Source organism: Rhipicephalus sanguineus, chromosome 7 (genome assembly GCF_013339695.2).
Source record: "Rhipicephalus sanguineus isolate Rsan-2018 chromosome 7, BIME_Rsan_1.4, whole genome shotgun sequence".
NCBI lineage: Eukaryota > Metazoa > Arthropoda > Arachnida > Ixodida > Ixodidae > Rhipicephalus > Rhipicephalus sanguineus.
Genome location: NC_051182.1, coordinates 91,660,468 through 91,678,653, shown reverse-complemented (window position 1 = coordinate 91,678,653; position 18,186 = coordinate 91,660,468). Strand labels below are relative to the sequence as shown.

At 46.9% G+C, this 18,186-nt stretch overlaps 1 protein-coding gene across 1 annotated transcript in view; it reads left to right on the top strand.

The window, feature by feature from the left end:
• Window positions 1-9,334, top strand: part of LOC119398843 (caspase-2) — a 38,534-nt gene extending 29,200 nt beyond the window's left edge. Inside the window, exon 6 of the mRNA XM_049417443.1 lies at window positions 7,312-9,334. Within this exon, the coding sequence (XP_049273400.1) occupies window positions 7,312-7,724 (413 nt within the window). The 3' untranslated portion in view covers window positions 7,725-9,334. The remainder of the gene's footprint in view (window positions 1-7,311) is intronic.
• Window positions 9,335-18,186: the final 8,852 nt, after the last annotated feature.

Sequence of the window (18,186 nt, the reverse complement as noted above, 5' to 3'; positions counted from 1 at the left end):
ACGCGATGGGCTGGTCCTACCGGGTGGAGAATGTCATCTACCGTGGCAGACGGAAGTCCCAGCTGCTTGAAGGCACGAGCGAGCGCTTCGCGGTGGGTGGAGAGGGCGGAGCAGGAAAGGAAGAGATGCGCCACGGTTTCCCTCTCTCCGCAGTCACTGCAGAGGGCCGAGGGCGCACCGCGGAGGCGGTGCCGGCGCTCAGCAGGCCAGACGGAACCTGTCCGCAGTGCGAGGAGGAGGGACCGCTCTTTCCTGGTCAGCACGTTTTCCGATAGAATGCGTGGTGGAGAGCCGGCGGCCGTGCGCTTGTCGGGGTGGTTTCGCACGAGCTCTCGCCAAAGGTTTCGGCGCGCTGAGTCCACGGAGTCCGCGCACGTTGTCAGTGGAACAGCTGGGTCGTGTGCTGTCTTTGCCAGGTCATCGGCAGCCTCGTTCCCTGCGATGCCAACGTGCGACGGTATCCACTGGAGAGCCACGTCGCATCCGTGTTCGCGCAGACTGTGGAGTGACCACGCCACACGTTGTGCGAGTGGGGGGGCGCGTTCCTCTTTGGCGAGCTGGCGGAGGGCAGACCTCGAGTCAGTGTAGATTGTCGCGCGTGTGACTTGCGGCGTTTCGCGGATGAGGTCGGCAGCAAGGTGTATTCCTACCAGCTCAGCCGTGGTGGAGGAGGCGCGGTAGGCGAGCCGGCATTGGCGCTTCAATGCCAGCTGTGGTGCCGCGCAGGCAGCGGCCGCAGAGTGGTCCCGAAGCACGGAGGGATCAGTGAAAAACTGTGTCCTTCCATCAAGGCCCTGGTCCATTCTGGCTGCGGCTTCCTGCGCAGGCGAAAGGGATAGGAGAGCTTTAAAGATAGAGAAAGAGAGAGAAGGAAGGAGAGCACGCGCGTACGCAGAGAGTCGAACAATTCACAATCATAATAACACCGTTATTCTGTCATTTCCGGTGCAAGTCTGATATCTTCAAGAAGTTGAGCACTGCCTTCGTCGCCTTCTCCCGCGATGACCTCTCAAGACGACATTCCAGAATGATTTCTGCCGTCATGGGTCTGGGATATATCCGAGTTACTGTTACAGTTACCAGGTCGAAAATACGAAAAGTACCGAAGAAATTTAAAAAACTAGCCAAAAAGTAGCCGGAAGTGGTCACGTGTCTGGTACACAACTGTGATCTTGTCATTTCTATGACAAAATGAAAAGGCTCTTGTTAGAAATGCAAATTAGTGCAGCATGGGCCCTACTAACTTACCACTGCTGAGATGAAAGCACGAATTCTCAGCTTTAGCAAAGATTTCGTGCAGGATGACGAAGTTTTTTGCTCAGTTTCAGAAATTACGCTCACTCCACGAGTCTTGCGTGAATCTTTTTAAGTACCAGCACATTGACGACAATTGATTAATGTACGAGCTTCCTCATAATGACAATTGCTGGGATTGAAGCATAAATTGTACTCATCTCCCAAATCACTTGTCGCGCAATGGCGAAGTCCGAAAAGTTAATATTCCGGAGTCACAGTCCATTCCTAATCCTCAGATATGACAGAGTTATCCGAGATAGGATTTCTAATAACGATGCGTAGAGAGGGTACTGGATGCGGAACGCTACCGATTGCTTTCTTCACTACCAAAATCATCTTGCAGCCTCGTTCAGCAATAAGTGGTCCGCAAAATGGGGCACCATGCAACAGTTCTCCCCCGAGTACTAACCACGTATCGAAAACGCTTCCATTTTGCGTAATGGAAGTGCCTAATTTAATTTCGGCATGCGGAAACACGCCTTGGCCGCGACATTTTGATACCATATACTCGAATTGCAGTGGCTGCGACGTCACAAAATATTTATAATTTGAATGAAATCGAGGGAACAAGAAATTAGCCAGTAAGCACCAAAGTAGCCAAGACATTTTTTTCTAAACAACCTGCCTAAAAAGGTAGCTAAAGGGGTCCAACTACCCACACCTGACTACGGGCGTTCCTGCCTCCTTGCGCAGACACTCCCCTTAACACGTGTAGCTAAAACCGCAAGGACGCCTCAATAAGGGGGATTTACACGCAGCTTGAAGGGTAAACTTGTGCCTGTGTACTTCTCCCGAGGGTCACTCTTCCGGATTCTGACTTTTTATCAGGGGGTAAAATATCTGTAATTCCTGCATTATTGAACGATGTGTGGTATCGGCATTTTGTCGCTCAACATGACAGCACCAAATGAAAAAGGTGATAATATTTGTCAACGCATGCTATTTTTCTATGTTGCAGAATTTTCTGAGACCCTAAGCAACAGTAATTTTTAGTGGCATCTCATCAAAACATTGCTTTTGCGCAATCCGCAACAAGCGGTTCAGGCTCAATAGAGAGTCCTGAACTTTTTTGGTGAAGGCAATATCCTTTTTCGCAGCACTTAGATCGGCTTCGTTGCCCTGGTGCTCGTGGAGCATAATATTTTTTTTAGCCAAAAAAAAAAACCAGGAGCTATGCACTCATCTTATCTGAAGAGGCTGTTGAGATGAGGCCGGTAATCGAAGAAATGGAGATGACCAAAAGACCTTCGCAAGTGTCCGTTCTCAGAAGCTGTGCACGCGAGTGTACAACCGCAAAGGACTTCTCCCGTGATTTCCTTTTACCCCCCATTAAGACAACAGCCGTTGCGTGGCTTTCCCTTAATCTTTCATCTTTATGGGAGTCCCGTCCTTGGATTACCTTAGGCAACCAGTACGCTCAGGAGGAGGAAAAGGGAGCAATGCCAAAGAGACCGGAGTGAACTTACCTGTATGCCGATCTGATACTGCAGCGTCGGTCGCATTGTGCCATTTCCTGACTTCTCATATCCTTGCCGTCTAATATCCTGCGGTCAACACCAATGGAAGACGAGGCCTGAGTTCTTAAAGGGCACGGACCGAACGAAGGGAGCAATGAGCGGAAACTGTAATCATTGAAGAATTGGTGACAAATGGTGCCCTGAATGTTGAGCCATAAGGATGAAGGCCTTGGGATTCGTCGTAGAATTTTCGAAGTTCTCAACAGCATATATAAATTAACAATTATTTAGCGTCGTTCATAATAAATTGATTTAATGTGATGAAACGAGAAGCACAAATAGGAACCGCATAGCAACCATTTGAATACATTCAACAGAACTCAGAATGACGCTGGGCACGTAATATGAGGACTCAAATGCTTTACAGGGATGCAGTTTTCATCTCTCCAGCTGTGGCCTCGTTTGCCTATGCAGCATGACAGCGCATTAGATTGACTCAACCGCGACATTGAGATGAAGTGCGAAGATTGAAAGGCATGGGTCGATCAGCAGGGCCGACTTTTGAAGTAGAATGGGAGCAGCCATAATAGCAGTGTCGTAGGAGAGGCAGCAAGATGCAGCTGGCATAACACTTGCACTTACTGAGCAGCATTTCACCATGTCGTAGAAGAGATGACAAGCTTCTCGGCGATACAGGTTTATATGCTCGCCTCTAGAGCATGTGTGGCATAAAGGCTTTCGCGCGTGTCCTCTCCCCGTGCAATGCAGTGTCATCATAATCACAATCATCAGCCTGTCTACGCCTACTGCAGGGCAAAGGCCTCTCCCATGTTCCGGCAGTGTGTACAGTGACTCATTGTGCCATACCATAGCCACCTATCACTATAAGTCTCTCTTTCCCTTTCTTTCCCATTTCACCTTACCCCCGTGAGGAGAAGCAGGCTTGAAACCCGCTTTCCAGGCCGCCCTCTCCTTCTTGTCATTAAACATCTTCTACTGGTAGGACATCGGCAAAGCCTTGATGTTCTCGTGAGTTGCCTGCCCTACTGTAAGAGGTAAAAGCGGAAACAATTCCACATTTGCGCACTTGTAAGTCTAGTCTGGGTATTTCCCTTGCCCAATTTCAGCATGGAATTGGAGAAAGGAGACTGTTCATATTACTATATATGCCAACTTCTAAGGAGCACCTCCCCCCCCCCTGCTAAAAAAAATACATATATATACGTGCGAAATGAGCGTGTACGCAAAGTCAAGTGGGAAGCCAAACAGTATACGGGATAATATTTTCCCTTCACCATTAAGGGATGGGGGGAGTTGATATGTTGATGGTATGGTAGCGCATTTTCTCTTGATGTTACAGAGTAGCAACAGCCACATTCGGTCACTTGGAGTGCTGCCTTTGTTACTGTGTGATCTCTTCCATTCACTCCGTAGACCATCTTGCTCGGTAATTTTCCTGAAATGTATGCATCGGCCACAAAAAACGCGTAGTTTTAAAACAAAAAGATTGACATTCAGTGGAAAGAGATCGTACGCGAGGCGGAGAGCTGGAACAATGCTGCAGACAGCGATGTCGGTGTACCAGAGACTCGCGTTCGCGACAGGCGAAAATTGAAGTGTGTTTTCAACAGTAACACATCACGTACCGGCCACCGCGGTCCGTGAACAGGGACGTTGATGACAGTGCCACACGTTCACAGCCGACCACAGGCCGAAGTACGCTTTTCAATGAAGGGGCAAGGTGTATGGATAAAGCTTGGATCGGCCTTCCATTGGTGCGGTGGTAAAGCTCTCGAAGTGCTACTTGACGAAATCGGGGATTGAAGTTCAATTTTTTGAGCTGTGGAAATCTGGAGCGGATTAGAATTGGCAGTGGGGTTGGTATTACACCTGGGTCGATACAGTATGTAAGGTCGTAGGCACATTTATTGAAGGTAAAGTGGCAAAGCATATAGTAGATTAATGTGTTTTGGAACAATACAAAAGAGTGCTTGGAAATTTAGGTGCATTCATTGAGGGAACCTTCATATGTCACGGGGTCGTGCCGTCGACGAAGGTAGCAGTCGGCGTGTCGAAGATGCAACTCTTTATTTGGCCGAACTTGTGGCCGTGAAACGTAAAGTCAAACTACAGCAATACACACAGTACACTAAAAGCGGCGAAGAGAGCCGAAACTCTATACAGAGTCAAATAAAGAAATGAAAAGTATTCAGTTAAAGTCGGAATTGAACCCAGGACTTCTGAGTGAGAAGCAGGAATTGTGCATATGTATCATGTGTTTCAATAACTTGCAGGACCTCTAAGTCAAAGCTATAGGGGCGATAATAAGAAAGCAATTGTCTGTCTCTATGTTTGAATCAAGGCTTAATTTTGGAGAGTTGGCAGGACACCACTGGATAATGATTGATTAAAAATAATTCTCAGACATTTCGAAGACCATTCAGTATATCTCTTTAAATGCAATTGGTAAATCATGTGATAATAATAATATAATAATAACTCAAACACGCCCCCCTCTTTGATTTCCAGATTTACAGTGGGAGGCAGACCTTTAGACTTGCTAAACTTGATTTTATTGAAGAGAGAAGATTCGGTACCTGGTGTTCCAGTTGTCGTCGAGCGAAGAGCGCGTCCACTTCTTGAGCGTGGCACTCATGAGCGTGGTACTCATGTATTCGAGCCGTCAACAGCCATTGTTCGGCCTTGTAGATGATTTCCCGACCTTCCGGGGTATGTCTGGGCGGCGTAGCCAGAGGCTTTGTGCCACGATGTTGTTTTCCTTGCAATTCCTGGTGAATTCCAGATGGGTCTTGAAGGTGGATATTCCTTTCATAGACTTTATGTAGTTTTTGGCGAGTTGCGCTACCTCAAGTCCGAAGTCAGTACGTATAGACTTAAAACGGAACATTTTCATAGATTTGCTTGTCTGGTTGGGTCAATTAACACTTTCAAAGTGCTCCAACCAAAAAATGGGTTTATTTCCCGACGTTTCGGAATCAATTCGATTCCTTCTTCATGGGGAGTGACAGAGGAGGTGTCGAGGTGCAACCTTCAACTTCTCGCACGAACCTGCTGGGGAGAAGGAGGGAAGGCGCTTCTTATTTGGTGATGAGAATGTTGAGGGTGTTGTGGTTGTTGCGGTTGCGTGGGATTGATGGGCTGGGGCGGCCGGGGCGGTTCAGTTCACTCGCGACTTTGTTTCCCTTGCATCGGTTCAAGTTGCCTTCGGTGTTTTGGATGAACAGCGACTCCAGTAAGAGCCGTTTTGTTGGTTAGTTTCTGTTGTTAAGATTTGGGTTTTTTCATAGGCAATCTTATGGTCGGGTCTTCCGAGTGTTCTGCAAGAGGGTTCCGTTGTCTTGAGAAGTGATGTGACCGAGGAGGGGTTGAGGCTGCCACCCAGGTTCCGGCGACGAAGGACTCTTGCGGCGCTTCACACGTACAATAAAACCTGTTTATTTACATATTTACAGGAGGTTTAAGAACCAAGGCGCAGAGACGCGCCTTTACATCACAAAGGCCCAGAGCCAGACGAGAGGGCGAGCGAAGGCCATGCGAGTCCCCCCTCCCCCCCCCCCCCCCCCCCGCGCACACCCGACGCGCTCCTTTTATCTCGGTCCGAGCACGCGCTAGACGCCGACTGCGTATTGTAGCAACGCCGCCGCGCGTTTCCTGCAACGCACATTGAGACATCTTGCGTTCTTGGGGAACGCGGACCGCGTATGGCAGATGCGCCGATGAGAGTCTCTTGTAGGCCGTGTCTTTGCGTCGCCGGTTACAACAAGAAGGTCCTGGCGTAGTTTTTTGCTGTTTAATTCTTTCGGTCAAGTTTATTGTTTCGCCAAAATGTGTGGCCTGGCAGTCGGAATATTTGATTTTGTAGGCGACGCCTTCCGCTCTTGGATGGTCCTTCGTTTTCGGTAGAAGAAAATTTGTTGTGCTGGTGAGCTTGTGTGCGACCATTATGCCTTGCTTCTTTAGTACTGCTGTGAACTACTGCTCAATATAAGGTCATCACTTCGCTTAGAATCCAGCATCGGAATGTGATGTTGGCACTGATGTGAGTGCTCGAGTCGAGACTACGCCGATATGAAGCAATGTGAAGAAAATGGGAACAAGATTGTTTGCCTTAGTTAGCCTTAAATTGCCACGTTCGAATCTGGGAGTCCTGTACGTACATAAGTTTCTTGCCAAACCAAAAATGACAGAGCAGTCGCAAGGCTAAAAAAATGGCTAGCACAGCCATCTGTATTCGTCATACAAAGTCTTCCAATCCTGATACATTATTCAATACAATGTAATTTTTTGTGTGCTCCCATGAGTTTCATTGCATAGCGATATTTCTGTGGAGGTTGAGAATCAGTAAAATTGTACACACCATGTTTTGTCGCTTAGCATTTATTCAACCACTTCAGTGAAAATTGACTGTGAGACTCCATGACAAATTTTTCTCAATGCCAGTAAGTCTCCAACACTTCTTATTGTTGCTCCTTTCTTCCCTTTCTTTAAACGGAAGCAGCATGTGTATTTACTGTTGAAATATTTCGGTTTTGTGCAGACGACTGGGACAATGGAACCTACGTCAAAGTGGGTGCTTCATCAGATGCCGCGCCACTAGCGGCTGATGCACCTCTGTCATCATCCCTGCTTAGACAGAAATCTATAATGACCTGGTCGGACATGTACATCGCCTACGCGGCGGTCCTCCGTTATAGGTCGTACAGGAACTTAGAGGAAGGTTCGTGGTTCCTCTCGGCTGTGTACAAAGTGTTCAGTAAACATGCTGGCACCATGCACTTGGGCAAGCTGATGGAACGAGTGCATGATGAAGTCCTGGAAAAGAGCACCGACGATGGCGAGAGGCAGACACCCGTCGTGGAGACTCTGGGCTGGAAGAAGGAGTTGTACTTCAACCCGAAAAAATTCCTTGACAGCGCGCCAGAGGAAACCGTGTCAAACTCTGCCTTGTAGATTTCAGCGAGTGTGTCTACTTTATTATTAACGTGCCAGACCTTTGACAATCACCCTCTTTATGTGAACGCGAAGTGTGCCTACGAGTATGTCCTTATAGTATCTCCTCAATGCCGCCTTAAAGTGGTATTGGCATCATTTATCGAAAATGAGTTTACACTGCCATACAAATATCTTGTAGCTTGCTTCCGTATGCAGAGAAAGGTAAACATGGCGAGACTGCGTTGACCTAGCAGCGCACTCGCACTGGTGGAAAGGTGGGAAGTGGAAGAGCGTCGCGGCGGTGGTGGTAGCCTTGGTGTCTTGCAGTGGCGCTACTGCAGTATGACGCAAAGTACTGAAATTAAACCAGAATATACCAAATGGCAAAGCGTGTTCATGTAGAAAAAAAAGCTAAAAATGGAGAGGCATCAACTGCAGAAGTGCAAATGAAGAGCAGTGAAAGTGGGGAACCTGCCGACGCGGAAAATGCATCAAAAGACAGAGTCCGAGGGACAGCATTACAGTATGCGGTCAATCACACTGGAGAGGCCAATACAAATTTTCTGGTATTCCGTCGCCATATGAATTTGTCCGCTCACTTCATGACACAGTTCTTTCCCACTTGCTATGAAAGGGAGGAATTCATTACCACTCTATTTTTTTAGCTGGACGCCCTTGCAGGTGCGCTGAAACACCAATTTTATTGATATGTACTATTATTGCTGTTGAACTGGCACGTAGTTTGCTACTCTCTGTTTACTGGTATCATTTTTACGTGATGTAACCACTCTTGCTTGGAATACGCCACGACCTGAAGTATTTTGCAATAAATAAATGGAATAAATTTATATATAATATCGAAGATCGTGCATTCGTGTGTTTCCAACTACTCCCTTCCTTCTTTATGTTACCAGCCACATCTGCGCTTTTCAAATGCAAACGTCTATTAATAATTTTGGTTTGCACATGACGCCCCAGACATTCAAGTAATAGGAGATGCGCCCAGTGTTCCTGGAGCACCACTGGACGGGTCAACTGTTTTGTGTTGGACACATGCACTGCAGTGACGCAATCTTTCTCCGCCTCCATAAAAATAGGCCACAACTGAGCGCAGTCGTCGCTGGAGCTTTTGGGACCAGAAAGAGTGGTCCTTCTATTTATGCATCCACCTGCGATTGGTCAGTGGCCTTACTGCGCCGCGACAAATCGACGAAAAGACAGTATCGGAGTTTTGCGTGCTTAAAAAAATCATCCAACTAGCATGTTCAAAATGTGTTCCACTTTAGAAATTGTACTGAATGGAATTCCCTGCCTGCATCGTTAACAAGCATAACTGACTCCGACAAATTTAAGAATTTCCTGAAAGCTATGATTACCTAATTATACGCTGTATGTTTTGTTCAACAATTGATTTATTTTGCTTATTGCCTTCACCATCTAATAAAAATAAATTTATTGTTCATCACTTGATTTTCATGATGTAAGTTGCAGTATCTGTACCACAATCAGTGGCTATATTTGTATGACATTTGCTTCGTGCTCCTTGTTTTTTATTGTTGTGAATTGCCCTTCTCCTCTGAAATTTACTGTATACCCTGACGGTAAAATCAATTAAAAAACTCAAATCCCACGCCATACTGTTTGTGTTATCTAATGATGTGCGCTTCGGATCTGAACTAAGTTCAAGAGAATCGTTGTTTGTGGAGATGTACCTGTCGAACTTCTAAAGTTGGCTTGCACTGCAATAAAGTGTTCCATTTTATTAAATACGAAGCATGTCATAGTGAATCAAAGGCACTTGGGACCCATGATATCTATCCAGATAGATGCAAAAACATATTCTCGTGATCGACAAACAAGTTTTCTTGATCAGTATTTCTGAATTTCTGGACAAGACCATAGAGTATTCGAAGAAATGTTAAGTCTCGGGTACTCAGAACATTTCCTTAAAAATGATTTCGTAAAGTTATTTGTAGTGGTCAATATTCTCAATCGTATAGTGGTGCCAAGCTCTCACTTCGGTACTATCGTATTACCAGATTATGACGGAATTAAACTTCGAGTGCAACCGTATCTCCACTCAGGAATAAAAGCTTATAGGTTGGCAGCTGCATGAATAGAATAAGACGTAAATGTTCTGAGATGAGAGGAGAGAATTAAGCCGACGATGATGATTTACTTCAGATATGGCTTATACCATTGTGGAGAATTCCGGCCTGGCTTGGTGCTACTTTTTCTAGTATCTCTTTGTCCTATCTAGTTGCTGTAAACGTGGTGCTCACACAACTGGCGCTTGCGCGTTTACAGTATTCTATGCAAATGTTTTTTTTAGTTGTAACCTTGTAACGGACTCCCGTAACACTTTTGAAGTACTAGTTTTATCTGCGGGTAATCCAGTCTACCGAGTTGGATATACTTTTATGATCGCTAAAATACATCTATATCAAAATATTTACTATTTTGATCTCGTAAATTTTACCACAGTGCGGCCGATGGCATGAGCGCACAGTGGCCCTCTGCAGAAGCATTAATAACGGTAATAAAGTCTTCGGAAGCGTTCTTCCGTAATTAAAACGCTTAAAATAACATGTTTAAGCAAGATTGAACCAGCTTTGTCGACCAACAGCAGTAAATACCGCATCTCCAATTTCACCACAAAACAACACGCTACTCGGCGCCATCGGCGGGAACGCGCAGGGAACCAACGTTTGTAACGTTGCAGTGAACTTGGATGCAGGCAACGCGTCAGCAGTAACGCATCAGGCGGTGACGGCACGAAAGACTGACCTTGAGCCGCTCGCTCGACCAATGTTCTCAACATTATTCATGTACCCCCAAATGTTTTCTATTTCCATGAGCTCCTAAAGCAAGTCTAACACCGCGGTACTTAATTTGGAATCAAGCCTGAACCTCTGGTCTCATGCATAAGATCGCATTGCCGAATGTCAGACCAGGAACCATCACAGCCTTCCAAATCCATCTGACCACCTCACCTGCGAGAACATTGCGCCGTATCGTGGGCAATATGTAAACAACCAGAGACGGACGAGCCACCTTGGCTGAGCATGTTTCCTATAGAGTGCAAATCGATGAGACCGCGTTGCGCATCCTATATTTTAAGTGCGAGTGAAAGCATGTGAAGCTCAAGCAGAGATGAAATGCGCCGGCCCCCTCCGTCGCGCGGAGACGCGAGGAGGGATGCTCGAGGGGGTTGCTGTGGCAGGCGAACCTTCATCCAACATGGGTGATCGCACGCCGTCAAGCGTGATATCTCGACGGGGATTAGCAGAAGGCTCGTATGGGCTATGCTCTGACCGCTAACTTTGTGTTCAAGTGATAGGTAGGAGGCTTCGCTTGCCTGAGCAGCCATGATCCGTTACGCCAGAGATTTCTAAAGTTATTCCAGGTCGAATCCTTAATGAATTGACTGATATCTAACTTCTTTATAACATTCCAATTTGTTGTAATCGCACTGATTGCTTTGTCCTTGCGAAACTGTGAGACTGACATTTAAAGGAGTGGTGTCAGAAAAATTCGAACACAATTTGACTGTTACATCAAACTGATGGGAACGTAGAGCTGCTATCTGTTCAATATCAACCAGAAATACAGCATAGAAGGTATTTTAATTGAGTTTTGAAGTTTGAAAACGCGTCGAATGAGAAACTGAAGCAAAAAGAATTAGGTCATTGTATGGAGACACGTTGCAAAAAGCGTACGTAGCTAGTTCTCACTGGGTTGCCGGAGACCTAGACGAGATGGAGAACGCTGGTCGCGACATCCGACGCAGAGTCTAACCAGAGACCCAGAAACATAACAATTCACTGACTTGCCCGCTTACTGATATGTGTAAAGCATTGGCAGTAAAACAATTATCAACTGACACTGTTATCACCGCTTTGTTTTTCCACAAGAACAGTGACGTCAGTAGGAAAACAGGAAAAAAGTCACAGTTTCACCGCAAGGCCGAAGCAATGAATGCGATAGCAACAAATTATAGTGTTATACAATGTGAGGCTGGCAGCTAACTGTTTTGTTTTGTATCCGATCTCGCGTAACTACAAAACGCTGGTGTAAGGGAATACGGCCGCTCCAGGGAGATATGCTCTCCGCATAATTACTTCGCATTGAGAGCCCAGCAAGTAGAAGGGCATACCCGCCCGTTGTGATGGCTGTCGAGATAGCGCGTGCGCAAGCGATCGCGACCGCGCTCTTAGATTCAAAGTTCAATGTTTCTGCTCGCGCGACACTCCCTCCCCCCCCCCCCCCCATCGCGTCTTTTAAGGCTCGTTAAAGACGGGTGGGGCGTTTCCTATCTGCTTCGACAGCAGACCTTCTGAGCGGGGTGATGTTATCACATGCACCCTCCGAGCGACGGAAATGGGCCCGCTCGTTTGATCTCTGCTTCGGCCGCGTTTGTCGTCCCCGCTCGCGCGCTTTTACCCGCGGTAGAACATAGGATGCGCGGGGGGGGGGGGGATCTTATCGATTTGGACTTGATACGGGAGGGACCTGACGGTGACGGCAAAAGCCCGTGGAAACTGTCGATATAATTGCTATCGCAATACAAAGATGTCTAAGCTCGTGCTAAGTCGCGCAAGGCTTGAAACAGCGAAGCTGGACGATTGCAGTCTCATCTGGTTGCTTCTAGGGAGGGGGATAAGTTAAAGGCAGGGGTGGCTTGGGGGGGCCCGGCCCCCCTTCCATTTCTTTAGCAGGGGCTGTATGTATGTGTGTATGTATGTATTTAGGTCGCCGCTCCCTGAGAGCCCCCCCTCCAATGAAGGGAAACTTTAAGCCCTGAATATTTTTGCAGTCTTAGGTAGATGATGTAGATTCTTTCTAGGCTTTGTCTAGGTAATTCCAAGTTGCTTCTAAGTTGCTTCTCAGTGCACAGAGGTTTTGGGTAAACCACAACAGACAGTCACAGATAGGACACAAACGTCCAAACTCCAGAGACAAACTCCCGCTGAAATGGAGCGTTCGCACCTCCCATATATCTACGGGCACGACGTCGTTTGCGTAGGGCTTCCATCGCTTCGGGGTCTTCTCACAGCTGCTTTTACCTTTCCCGTTCTCTATTTCTCTCGTCGGACGTACCGCTGAAGCACTCCGTACAGATGCTTCAGCGAGGCGGAAAGTGCTGGGCAGTATCGAAGAAACATGTATCATAGATGCTATCTTCGATACTCCTTGGGTATCTTGTATCTGTATCGCGATACGTCTCGCAAAACGTGTATGAGTATCTGTATTTTCGATAGATTCGAGAATGTATTGTCTATCTTAAGGTACATGATACTGCGATAGCAGCACCACTGTCCGAAACAAGCTTTAGTTGAACTCCGCTTCTCAAGCTGATACTGCTGCCACTATGTCACCAGATCAAAACTAAAAGCAGCGACATTATTTTATCTTTACGCCAGAGTTTTCTGGCGAGAATAACCTTTCAGCGTGCCTACATGTTGGTGAAGCAGAGTCACATAGTGGCGCTCGCGGCGTCTCGAAAGACAAGCGCGCGAACGTCGCCGTCCCCAACAAGCCCTCATCGCTACCCTCGTCTACACCCAGCCGATACTTTTTCTCCTTCTTTTCTTCTTTTGTAGCGTTAGCTACACTGTCAGTGCCATCACACTTGGCACTTAGCCGCTGTCCTGTGACGCATACTCCAATGCTTGCGGCGTTCATCGCACACATTCTGATGCCGCTGTAGTGTCATTATCGAAGTTGCTCTTTCGTGGTGCTTCGTTACGAAGTCTGAAGAATCGGTTAGGGTTGCTTTGCGTCTCGTGGCTTTCACACATCGGTGATTCGAAGGATCTCGTGGATGTGTTTGTCTTACAGTGCGATTCGCCTACATGCAAGTAAGATTTTAACAGCTGCAGCACCACCGGTACCGATGCTGGATCTAACAGAACACGCCTTCACCTAACAGACGCTATCTTGGCGCATATCTCTTTTTCTTTTATTCAAACAGTTTTTAAGATCATAACTTGATTGTTAGCACAAGTTCTTTCTTAGCTGTCATTCTTTTCCATCCCATACATTACCTGTGACTCTATATTGTTCTTTTTCTGGTCTGCTTACTGCAATATGCCTTTAACGTGCTGCCACGGTAAGCTCTCTGCTTTATTCCTACTTAAACTGTCTTCGTCAGTTCTGATACTGTGTACATACTTACATTCCACTTGAATTTACTGTTATGTAAAGGCGATGTTAAGAACAAATATATAATAAACCGGGAGCGCCTGGAGTATACAGTAACAACAATTCTGCTTACTACTAAGTAAAATAGCGAAATTGAGTTCGCATTACAATAACGTAAGTTATTAGGAGCCATATTAAATTTGTTAGCAAGGATATTCAAGAAAATTTTTATACCAAATGCTCCGTTTTTCTAATTAGTGTCCCAATGAGCCGTTTTAAGCTGTTTTCCATAGGCACTTAATTTAATTGTCATAGCTATTAGGGGCTACCCGCCGCGGTGTTCTAGAGGTTATGGTGATTGACTGCTAGTTGACCTGAAGGCTGCGGCGGCCGTATTTCGATGGAGGGAAAATGCTAGGGCCCCTTGTGTTTATATTTAGATTTTAGAACTCCAGGTAGTTGAAATTTCCGAAGCCCTCAATTACAGCGTCTCTCATATTTATATTGTGGTTCTGGGACGTAAAACGGAACAGTTATTATGAGCTCTTAGTGGTACCACCTGTATGTGGTTTCTATACTTATTCGCGGGGTTTGTTACGGAGCCGCTTTTAACACGAAAGTGTTTTATGCCGGGGTCCACCAAGTACATCCGTCACGGATATAACGTTGATAAAATGGACGCCAACGGGTGAGAAAGAAAAAAACCAAGAAAAATATACCCCGCTGGGAATTGAACCCACGACGTTGAGGCCGCGACGGCAAGCGCCCGACGCCCTGCCAACTAAGCTAACTCGGCAGTTGGTAGACACGGCGCTAACGCACCTTATATCTTTCACACATTCTCTTTCGCGTCGGACGGAGCGGGGCGATGCCGCCGTCTGTGAGATGTGAAAAGACGTAATGCTTCACGATCGACATTTACTAGTGCTTACTCCGAGATTGCACGCGATATCGGAGGTCATGGCTAAAGCGTCTCGGCACCAGAGAGGTAGACTGGCCGCGCTGGCGTCGCCGAGGCACCCTTGACGCAGTTACGTTCTTTGCCTTTGGCTTCGTGTTAGCGTGCGTCGGCTCATCGGAGTAGTGCAGCTTCCACGTGCACCAACGGGATTTCTCCGCCGCCGACTGCTTCAATGGCGCGAGCACCGACTAACAAAACTGCTGCAATATGCGTTGCAGAAAGGACGCGATTTCGACGGGCGAATGTCGTGCCTTGATGGAGCGAGAGCAGCGCCTGCGAGACAGAGGCCAGCGGGACGCACGCGTTTGCGGCTCAGGCTACGAACCTCTACCTTCCGTGTTGCTGAAGCGCAGTGTGTGTTACGCATGCATGAGCACAGGCGTCGGCTACCCATTGTTAGAAAGCGCACACCGTGCCATTTCTCTCCGTAATTGACGACGCTTTGAAGAAACGCATACCGGGTACCAGTGTTGATTATGAGCTTGTTCATATCATCCTTACGCGGGATTGACGATTCGCTGTGTCCAAATATATGTTCACACCGTCAGCTACCACAACGGTTTAATCATGATCATGGGCGTTAGTCGTCGCGATAGAGACATGCTGTCAAGATGGGTGCATCCACGTCAAACGGTGCTACACCTGCCAAACACAAATAGACATTGTACAAGCTCTCATATATCACTACACAATAAGCACTACTTCTGTGAAGACACGTTTCACTTTCGTGTTATACCGATTCCTATGACGAAGGGATGAGCCATGTTTTTTTTATTTTACTTAGATATACTTGGTTTCCTTTTTAGCCCTAGCTAAATCATTTTGCTATTATACTTATCACGAGACAGCCAAAGCTATAAGTGGGGAGATTGGGAATAGCTGCTGTGTCCTGCGGTGATTTGTGCAACTGTACAATACGTCTGAAAGGTTTGTGGGCTGCACATGTTCTTGGTAGCGTACACCTGTCCGGTGACCCGCTATTGCGAAAACCGTAATACACGTAGATTTGCGAGCAAGGTACACCTCTGCAGCGGTACTTGCGCCATCGTGAGGATGCTTCTTATGGAAGTTCTTTTTTAATAGATGGCAACACGCTAGCTGGTCGGCCAGCCGAGCAGCGACTCCCATCAATTACATAAGCGACTAGCAAAAATCGCAGTCCCCGAAGTCCATAAAGATCTGTCATGTTAAGCAGCTAAAGCAACGCCAATAAGTTGTTTCGGAATGAAACTAATGTACCTTGAGCAAGACGTACAATACATTTCAGATACTAACAGACATTTCATTCAAATGAAACCAAATTGGTCGCATTTAATGAATTTTCAGACGAACATTTTTGCGCATGAGAGTTTAGAGCTACATAATATAGATATATAATAAAAAATTTGCGAATGTATCGAAGTACCTTATGATGCAATCGGAATGTATCGTATTAGATACAATAAGTATTGCAGTATCTTGTATATGTATCTCAAATACTTTTTGCCTAAGTATCTTGTATCGTACTGCGATACAATTTCAAAGTATCTTTGCCCAGCCCAGGCGGAAACATGCTGTCATAATGTTTATCACTGGTTTAATGCCGACGGTTTAATGAATCTTTTCTCCTTTGCTGATTATAGCTCAGTCTAGAAATGTTAATTGGTGTTTGCCGCTCGTCTGTTGCTTTCATTTTTTGTGAGCCAGCGGTGAGTAGTGGGATTTGCCCAAATTTTGTGGCACAAACTTTGGTGCAGGAAAAGCTCTCATCATCACGAACGGGCACCTACCACAGGAAATGGGCAAATCCCACTATTCAGCGCTGCATCCACTAAAAATGAAGAAAGCAACAGACGGGCGTCAAACACCAATCAATATTTCTAGACACATAGTGTCCGTGCCACATACCCGCTCATGATCATGATAGTTTTTTGTACACGCCAAAGTTTTTACGACCTCTTTAACCGGCTTCACTGTTAAGAAATATATGGTTATTCATCAAAACGCCACAAGACGTCGCTACTGCCTCCTCTCTTGCTGCTGCTGCGGTCAACGGCTCCGGTTACCGGATATCCGCAAACATTCAGAAGTCTACCGATAAACTAAAGCTCTCTGCTGCAGCAATCGTAACTGCGTAGTGGGCAAACTGCATAAGTGCTCTGAAGTGCGTTACACTGTTACAAACTGTAACACACTGTTACAGACGCCAATGCTGTGATTTCACTGCATCCTTGTCGCTTCTAAATGTGTTACTTTACACATGATCGGAGCGAAACTGTTTCAGCCCGGCTAATACTGCGGCTGCTCCATGCCTCACGGAAATCGTCCCCTCAGTTGGAAGGCGACCATAAGAACAATGTCGCAGCCACCGGCGATATTCGCGAAGTGCATCGAGATTCTCTAACCGGTTTTTAGATGCGAAGTATCTTAAGGACGAGCTCAATCCGGTGGTGGTGTGCGGCGTGACCACCCTTACTGCGCATGCACATACCCTCTCCACACACCTCCTCTCCACTCCCCTCACCATTCCCCCTGTCATCTAACCCTCTCCCCTTTCCCCTCTCCACTCACCCTTTCCCATTCCCCTCTCCACTTTCCCTCTCCACTTACCTCTCCCCTCCCCCTTTCCACTCTTCCTCTGAAACGCGGGCTAGACATGCCGAAATTCTCTCCTGCACAACGCCGCGATGAGCTCGAGCGCATGCGCGTCCCCTCCCCTTCTCTCTCCTCTCCTACGCTGCCCCCCTCTCGCCCGCCTGTCGACCGCGTTCCCCGCTCGCCCTGTGAGAATTAACGGCCAGGCTAGATGAAAGATACGACGCGCGTAGCGTGTTTCTTCGCGTTGAACGACGCGAGGTCGGTAGCATGCCCAACAAACGCCAACGGAACGCGATCGTGCAAGTGCTCCGGCTTCGCATCGCCTCATGGACCCCTTTAGCGGGAGATGGTGTAATTTTTTTACACTCCGCCCGGCTCCTTCGTCAAGCACCCCACAAGAAGGGAAGGAACCTCCTACTGATATGAACGAGGTGCAACCGGAAGCGGGTGCCGCTACCAGTTTATCATGGCTGCGGTTCTCCCAGACCCACTCAGTCAATATGCCCTCACGTTAAGGATACTTGCTATAGCTGTGGAAAGGAAAGACATATTCAGAAGGCCTGTTGCCGCAGTAGGCAATCGTTTGGCGTGTATCATAAAAACGGGACGTGATAAGCTAAAAGTTGCGATGCAGGCGCCGCCCATGGATGCTCTTGCGGCCGCAGCACCCTTCCAACACACTGAAGGTGCTGCTTTATTTGCTAGGAAAGGAGAAGGATTTATAAGGGCGGAGTTCGCGCTATTTGGTTTATTTTTTAGTGGCTTTAATTGCTGAATAATACTTCCAGACGTCATTTT